Source organism: Labrus mixtus, chromosome 24, assembly GCF_963584025.1.
Source record: "Labrus mixtus chromosome 24, fLabMix1.1, whole genome shotgun sequence".
Lineage (NCBI taxonomy): Eukaryota > Metazoa > Chordata > Actinopteri > Labriformes > Labridae > Labrus > Labrus mixtus.
In genome coordinates, this window is record NC_083635.1 from 9,287,974 (window position 1) to 9,297,062 (window position 9,089).

The 9,089-nt window shown below is 39.0% G+C and overlaps 1 protein-coding gene across 2 annotated transcripts; it reads right to left on the bottom strand.

Moving 5' to 3' along the window:
- Positions 1-733: 733 nt before the first annotated feature.
- LOC132959568 (FUN14 domain-containing protein 1) lies at positions 734-5,583 on the bottom strand. Of its 2 annotated transcripts, none has more exons than XM_061032685.1 (5): positions 5,511-5,583; positions 4,699-4,867; positions 4,373-4,448; positions 3,892-4,020; positions 734-1,637 (listed from the first exon to the last, which is right to left on the bottom strand). In XM_061032685.1, the coding sequence occupies exons 1-5, from the start codon at positions 5,533-5,535 to the stop codon at positions 1,560-1,562; spliced, it is 477 nt and encodes a 158-aa protein (XP_060888668.1). In that variant the 5' UTR covers positions 5,536-5,583; the 3' UTR covers positions 734-1,559. The 2 variants fall into 2 exon arrangements, with proteins under 2 accessions (XP_060888668.1, XP_060888667.1); XM_061032684.1 differs by having other exon boundaries at positions 3,886-4,020.
- Between the last annotated feature and the right edge of the window lie 3,506 nt (positions 5,584-9,089).

Genomic DNA, 9,089 nt, shown 5'->3' on the forward strand with positions numbered 1-9,089 from the left:
ACGATAATATACAGGAGAAGTTATTTTCAGTGTGCCACAGAGTTTTTATTTATTATATAGTTAAAGGCTTTAACAATGAGTATGAATCTTTTTCCAGGTGTAATTATTGGCTGTCAAACGATTATCATTTTTAATCGCGGTTAATTGCAAAATTTCAAAAGTTAATTGTGATCAATCGCATGTTTGAAATTCCATTATTTTGCATTTAAAAATACAACTGTTTGGTTTTTATTCTGACTACGGAAGAGGATGAGGGCCATTGAGAAACATTTTTTTTGGATTCTGACTTTAATCTCAGAAAAAAAAGTCGGAAAAACACAACCTTTCATTTTTCCAGTTGCCCTCGTCCTCTTCCGTACTGACTTTTGCTCCGTCTTAAACAGATTTTTGTACTTGCTGTTTGAATTCAACCATGCTTTTATTTTGAAATGAAGTAAGGACCTTCTGGTAGTTTGAAGTAACCACAGGAAAAGGAACTCAAACAGCTCAAAGTGAACGGTAACAAAGGTCAGTGTGTGATGTCATGAGGTGGGTATTACTTTGTACTCGTCAGCTGAGCGGTCTGAGAGTTTGTTTAAGAGAAATGAGATGTTCAAAGACGCAGCAGTGTCGGTTTTTTTTAATCATTGTGACACTGAGGAGGGCTATCTACGGCGTGTCTAAAGGGACAAAATAGATTTGTTTCACATTAGTAACCAGTAGCCCCAGAAAAAGAAAAACATGACAAAATAACTCAAAACATATCACGCAGCTTTATTTTGAAAGAGACGCTGAACTGCTTCATACAGCTCTAATAACAACATTACAATGAGGGAATATGAGCACACAATCTGCCAGTTAAAGACATAACAAGCACTTTAAACCCTGAATAAAAACGTACACCTGTAACATATTGCATCGGTAACAAAAGGCAACAAAAAAAAAAAAAAGCAACTTGTGATCAACTCCAGTGGACACTACATGGTTAATATGAGGACATAACTCGGCAGCGTCGCCCTTTTATGGCGTCTCTTGGTGTCCAGCTCTCGATGGGGGTAATTAAGGTGCAGCAGATGCTCCCCGGAGCAAGGGATTATGGGAATAAAGGATCTGCGTTTAATATTTTGTCAGTGTAAAATAGAGGTTATTCACAGATGGAACATTTAGATTAAAGCTCATGATATGTATTTTATAAACGAGGGCCCGACCAATTCGGGGTCCCACTCTGGTGCCCTCCCTCTTCTTTATGTTAGATTGTTTTTTTTAATGTGTGGGTATTTACAGCTATATTTACAACAGCAGCGCCCACACATGCCAACATCCAGAAAGTCTTCACAGTTTAATCCAAGCACCCAAAACATATCTCACCTCGGGAACCCTTTAGCATGTATTGATTGACACCAGGGAGTAGATGGAACACAGTAAATGCCACTGTCACAACAGATCATGCGATAATGTTCAAAGTAACCCCCCCCACACTCCCTGGTAATGTGCAGAAAAAAAGTGGAGCTGAGAGGTCCCATGTAGAGGGAAGTGACCCATGTAGTTCACAGTAAGTGAGTGGAGTGTGTGCCGCGGCTTTAGGAGGCCAAACCCAGGAAGAAGCCGCCGACGAAGCCGCTGGAGAGGACGATGTTTCTTTTAATGAAGTCTGTAGCCTGCACGGGAGGGAAGAGAAAGTGGATGAGATCTTCAAAACACAACTCTCTGTTTACTAGTTTGAAGAGTAGCAAGAAAAACTGTGACAAGGCGCTCTTAAAGCAGAATTCTTGAATTTGACGCCTGGACTTAATTTCACATATTTTGAAGTTTAAATGATGAATATTAACCAGCTGTTCTCTCTACCCCGCCTGAAACAGGACCTCCGGGTGACGCAAAACAAACACAGCATCTTCTGCCGTCCTCAAGGTAACACAAAGGATTTTGTCAGAGGGGTTTGGGTGAGTGTGAATTTATTTATTTACTGCCCCTAGGGGGAATTCATTTTGCACCGAGCGCATGAAAACACATTTTTGTATTTTTTTGTATTTATTTGTTTATTTGACAGGGACAGTGTACAGCCAATTAGCTGTACCAGAGTTAGCTATAAGCTAATTTACATCTGTAGTCCCTGGGCAGGAGACAGAGACAATGTCTCTCTGAAGAAACAAAACATACACTGAAAAAACATCTTGTTCTTCCTCCATCTGTACGCGGTGATATAAACTCTTTTAGTGGGAAGGAGCCAAACCATTAATAACTTTATACACTAGACAAGCATCAGCAAGACCCACAACATTGTCAAAGGTTAGGAGGTTATACCTCTGAATGATGTTACAGTAGTGGTAACTTGTTGGCTTTTTGTCCAGTGCCTTGAGTATTTGCTTGTACAGGGTTTGGAGAGGGTCGAGTGTTGTTTTACCTGCTAGCAACCAGCTTGTGATACAATATGACATGTGAGAAAATCATTGGGTGCACATGTAGCTTTGCTGCATGAATGGGTAACTGGTTTCGGATAAACCTGAAGTTTCTTAGGTTAAATTTTATAGTGTTACATAGTTGTTTCACGTGTTTCTTAAAAGACAGTTGCGAGTCTATTAGGATTCCTCGGTGAGACTGTCTGTATCCTTTCACCGTTTACACTGATATCTGGTTGAAATCCATTTTTCCTTATATAAAAATACATGCAAGCTGTTTTGCTCACATTAAGTATGAGTCAAGATTCTGTGAGCCAATCTGTACCTTCGCCCTGAAGTTAAGAGCTCATACTCAGACTGAAGGGGGTCCAGAGGGTCTGCTGTAATCTTGTTGGCAAAGTGATCTATGAGAGCATTCTTCATCTTGTAGTACCAATCAGTGGTGTAGTACTCAAAAATCAGTCTTGGTCTCTCAAGACCGATCTCATTACTGAGTTTAGAAGGAACACGCCCCTTTCTAAAAGAACAAATCACTTCAATTCTGGATCCTGGAGAAAGTGGTAGCTAATCAGCTGTGTGACTTTCTCCATGACAACAATTTATTTGAAGAGTTTCATGTTATGCAGATGATACTCAGCTTTATGTATCAATGAAGCCTGATGGCACCAGTCAGTTATGTAAGCTAGAAACTTACAAAGCTCTAAATGGCCAGGCACCATCTTATCTTAAGGTGCTACTAGTGCCGTACTGTCCCTCGAGAGCGTTGCGGTCCCGGAGTGCAGGCCTGCTGGTGGTACCTACAGTCTCTAAGTGTACTATGGGAGGTAAAGCCTTCAGTTATCGGGCTCCTCTCCTCTGGAATCGTCTTCCAGCCGGGGTCCGGGAGGCAGACACAGTCTGTATTTTTAAGAATAGACTTAAAACTTTCCTTTTTGATAAATCTTATAGTTAGGGCTGGTGCTGGTGTAGACCAGCTCCTAGTTATGTTGCTATAGGCTTAGACTACCGGGGGAACTGGCACCTTGAGCTCCCCTCTCTCTCTCTCTGCATATACAGTACATCATATTACTGCATGTATCTATCTGTAAATCTCAGTCACTAACCACCTACTTTCCTGGGAGCTCTCTTAGGCTCCTCGAGATCGTTGTTTGACGGCCTGCCAGAACAACAACAACAACCCCCCCCCCCCACCCCCCCCCCCCCCCCCCCCCACCCCCCACCGGATTGTTGATGGACGGCACTCTGGTCTTGGGTATGTCTTGGTCTCGGTTAGTTTGAGTAGTATCAACGAACAAATCCAGAATTCTCCTTTAAACTTGCTGTGTCACAGTGAGCAGCTGTAGTATTGCTTACAGAACACTAGAGGGCGTTGCAGGTTCGCAGATGACAGACTAAAACCTCAACCAAAACAAGCAAGTTGATGAAAAGTCTGTCGAGTGCAAGGTGCTTATTAACTAGAGTGCATTGAAGGAAGGCAAAAAAAGCAAAGAGCAAGCTTTGTTACAGGTACCTTTACCTCCTCAATGAATGTGTTTATTTCAGGGGCTGCTTTGTTTGCTTTCTTCTTCAGGTGCTTCTTGGCTTTGTTCACATCTTTCTCCACCTTCTTCCAATCCACCTGCACGTAGCCGCTGTGATTGGCGATCTGAGGGAGAAGAAAAAAATGCACGATGATTAGAAGGTAGCTGCTCTCTGACATAATATGTTCACAACCTCATTGCTCTCCTCCTGTGCTCATGACCTCTCGTTTGGTCTTATCAGCCGAGTTGCTCTGTGCTATATCGCACCGTCTGGCGGTTTACGACACGTCCGACTGACACACAATCTGTGCTTTATTGACATCATATAGAGCGGTGTGCAAAACAAAAAACAAACTTCTGCACATAAAATCAAAACGCTATGTCTGTCTTCTGTTGGCAAGGAGGGCTTCTCAAAAAATGAAGATGTCGTTCAAGTGTGAGTACAGAGGGTTTATGAAGCTCAAAAGGTGCACTTGCCTGTAAAAGAAGAAAACCTCCTCCAACAGCGGTAGCAGCTATCTTCCCAACTCGCTGGAAAAGGTAACCAGCACACCTAGAGAGAACACAGGGAGATTATAAAGCATGTTGGAGACAAAAAAGACGAAATAGTACAATCACATGTGTTTGTGGTTTCCACAGTGCTTGTCCGGATCCTTTTTTATGATCCATGAGCAGTGGTGATACTAGAGTCTAATGGGGCCCTCGGGAAAACTTAATTGTGATTCAGAGGGTCACCTATAAGATCTGTCTTTGAAGTCTCTTCAAACATTACTGTTGTCTTGATTCAGATGTCAGTGCCTTACCATCCAGTCACCCCTCCCATCATGATCTGCGTGGCCACGGAATACTTCTCAGCAATCGGCCCGGAGTTGTTCCCAAACACCCGGCACCACCACTGGTGTCTCCGGGCATATTCTGTCAGGTCCACGACCTCATACACCTCCTCTTCACTCTCGGGGTCATCCTGACCCGCTGTTCACATCAAAGATGGAGAAAAAATCAAAAGGCTTTCAATTCAGTAACAAAAAAGGTATATGTATACACCGGCCTTATGCTGAGAACTGCATCCCTGAAGTGTTAGAAAACGGGGTTTTTATATATAAAACCGTTATATTCTGGGGTATTTGTGAAGAAGCATTTATCATAAGCTTGCGTAAATGTCACCTGTAAACAGTGTTTGACTCTGACGTGCATACGGCAGTGTAGAAATTGTGTCTGCCGTATACATTGTTTTCGGCAGGTATGCATAACTCGACATAACACCGGTATACATTGTCTCCCCCCAAATATCGATGTGCATGTAGGCCTACTACAACTTAAATTTAAATAACTTAAATAAACCAAACCAGAAGGTGACCTGTCAAAGCTATTAAGCCTATTTTAAAGTCGGCAACTAGAAGCTGCTTTATCCCATATAAATTAATTGAGACGCTAACATTAGCTGCCTAGCATCTAATGGCTACCAATCCATAATAATAGAATTCATTCAAGATTTTAATAAGCGTAGAGGTAAAAACGCTTCACAAACACTAAGCCGGTGTGAAAAAAATGTCAAAAAGTCGATATTCTTTATGGTTATTACGGCGTTGTTGTTGTGCCTAACATAATAACGAACCTTCTCTGTTATCCACCGTCGCCATTTTGGAGAGACTGATTATGTCACCGGGATGTTGACAATGTGAAGTCACGCCCACTTTGTGACGTCAGTTCAAACCATAGACTTAAAATAAGATTTGTATTATAAAGATATATATAAAATATTATTATTATTATTAATATTAGTATTATAAAGATATATATAAAATATTATTATTATTAATATTAGTATTATAAAGATATATATAAAATATATTTTTCTTTATATTCATCTGAGTATTACCGTTGTTATAATATCATTATAGATTATTATGATTGATTATTACTTATACTAAGTTTTACTATTTAATTCTTTATCACTCTCTCTTTATATATATGCTTTTGCAATGTTGTAACAAACAAGTAAGGTCAATACAAATAACCGAATGTGAGATTGTATTTCATGTGGGAATTTTCCAGAGAACGAACTTCATTTACTAATGTTTGTATTTTATAAAATGCTACAAATGGAGTGAAGTTATTTGTTGTTGTTGTTTTTTTTTTTTTTTACAAACACCCACGTAGGTGATGTAGGTTTGTTTGTCTTTTAATCTGAAACATTTTCTCTAAACTCGGTGTCAGTCTTTTTCTATCTGTGAATCTGTAGCTCTGGATTTATCAACAGGAAGTTGAGGATGTTTCCAACAGGAAGTTGAGGGCCTTGTTATATTTTGTTACGTATTGCATCTGACGTAGCGTAGCATGTGGCTTAGCATTAGCATGTAGCCGTCGTATCTGTCGTCTATCTGCAGCTGTACTGAATGAGGTATTTTAATCGTCTGCAAAAGGTAAATAAAATAACAGCTAACAAGTCAAGCATAAAAGCTAACAGGTAAACTAAGACAACAAGCTCTTAATCCAGCCTTCTGTGTTTAATTTACTCAAAGAAACAGAAACAGCAGTCTGATTCATTTCTTATTTAAGTGCAGTAACCAACAACTAACCACCAGAGGGCGCCCTTTCTATATAAAGTGATTTATAAACGATAAAATGCATTGATTTTCAACCTATAACTTTTAATTAATTAGAGTCTTACATCATTGTTTGCTAAATTATTTATATTAAAGCTGCATTTTTACCTTAGACCTTTTACTAGTAGCAGAAATTAAAAGGAAACATTTACAAGTTAAAAGGGTTCTTTTAAAATTCTTCTTCCTTGCCTTGATTTTATTAACTTTCATATGCTCATAACTCTGATAATGTGTGCATCTATGGGCCATTTACTGCACTAACTTTGTCTGTTTGGTGAGTGTGAATCATGAGCTGCAGGAGCTGCACCAAAGAGATGGTCCGCTCGAAGATTAAAGAACCCTCAACCTAACTTAATTTCCACATAAATTCTTTCTTGGTGTTAACATATCATGTATACAGTGTCTCTAGTTCATTTAAGTAAGTCATTAGAATGGTTATAAGTAGTAAGGCAGTAAGCCAACACACTCAACTAACTTCCATCCAACACTCTTAAACATCCACTGAGTCTTGAGTCTTTCCTTTGGACCAACACCTTTAAGATAATGGGGTGTGTGTGTGGTCGTCTGAGAAACACTGTCTTTGAGTCTTTCCTGTGGATCCATACTGGCAGGTGCTTCACTATGTTTCTCCTCTTGAGTCTTTCATTTAGGACCGACACCTTTAAAATTCACTGAGTCCTGATAAGATTCGAACCCACGACCTCCAGACTCCAAGTCCTCCATCTATCTCCTGAGCCACAGAGACAGATGCAGACCATGTTTCTCATGCTGGATCTGAGTGGTGTTTTGTCTAACATTTCAATTCAAGTCTAACATTTATTTTATTTTTTTTAAATAAATGATTTATATTTATGGCCTGCAGTGTCCAGACAAGAATAAACAGCAGCAGCTCACGGCTTGCTTATGCAGCGGTCTTGGACGTAACATCCCGTGTTACAAAGATAAACATAGTAGTGTCTGTCATGGCGCTGTGACGCCCTCTGTCTGCATTTGTTTGTCTTCCTGGCTTGGCAGACAGCAGGCAGAGTCAGGAAGGCCGTTAGTCCAACTGGGTACACCTGAGTCCATCAGGACTCTGCTTATAAGTGGCTTCCAGTCTAATGTGTCTCCCCTCCCTTTCTCCCAGGCCTCCACCAACTGGTTTGCTTTTGTTCCCACTTTACAACACTACACTCATCCACACATTGCATTCATGACTGACTTACATAATTATGATGATTTGATAATAAATTGACTTCCTTTTAAACCTTGTTTCACGTGTGATACTCTGCCTTTGTCACTTACTTTGAGCCAGTTTGACACGTCCTGCAACAACTCTAAAATAAAGGATGTTATGATGTTACAATTCTCTTAGCAGAATATACATATATTATTTAAATTATCATATACACTCACTTTTTAATGTAAAAACTACCTCATGTTTACTTCAGCATCTTTGCACCATTATCCTATTTAGCCTTGTACATATTAGTCTTTGCTTATATTTAATATTATACCTTTGTACAAAGAGAGCACAGTTTACAAAAGTCTTTACGTGGGCTCATACTAATGTAGTCGCTACAAATGTATGTTAAGCAGATATGTCACCGGGATGTTGACAATGTGAAGCCACGCCCACTTAGTGACGCTTGCCACGTCAGTTCAAACCAAACGCTGTGATCGCACTTGATTGGGCAGCAGTTTGGCGACGTTATTGCCAAAACGCAGCAACTTATTCTCAGTAAAATATCTATTATTTAGATGAAAAAATATTTGAATAGATTTGTGTTATATACGAGTTATTTTTCTTTATATTCATCTGAGTATTACCGTTGTTATAATATTATTATTGTTGTGACAATGGAATAATTGATTATTACTTATACTAAGTTTTACTATTTAATTCTTTGTCACTCTCTCTATATATATTTGCTTTTGCAATGTTGTAACAAACAGTTTAGAAATAGAAAAGGAAGTAACTTCATGAGTAATAGCAGATTAACATGATGTTATAGGCTCCATGATACCCATGTGTCAAATACAAATACAAATACAAATAACCGAATATGAGATTGTATTTTATGTGGGAATTTTCCAGAGAACGAACTTCCTTTACTTTAATTCAAATTGGACTGAGATACCAGATACATTTAAATTGATATCCCATGGGCTTTTCTTTATTCTTTATTGTTTTGGGACAGGCATCACTACGAGACAGGCCTTACATTTTAAACAAAACTCGTTTACAGCATAAGCATAGATGGGAAAGACTATGCAACTGTTAATTTATGTGTGCAAAATAAGGAAATGTGTGTTACTTTTTAACACAGTTTGCCAACCTATCTTGGATGATCTATGTTTGAGTCCTGCTGCTTTTTCTCACATATTCGGAGGCATCTAAAAGCAGGATAGTAAATATTTACAAAATTGGATAGGCTTTCAAAATAAGTTTAAAGGTGTTTTTTTTTTTCAATTTGCTTTCAGAATAATCATGGGATAATTAAGAAAGTAAAGTACAAAAAAATAAAGTACAAGTGGTTTGCAAGGGAGAAAATGAATATTTGAGATAAAGAATGATATAGCAGGGAAGTCATACGGTGAGTTTAGGG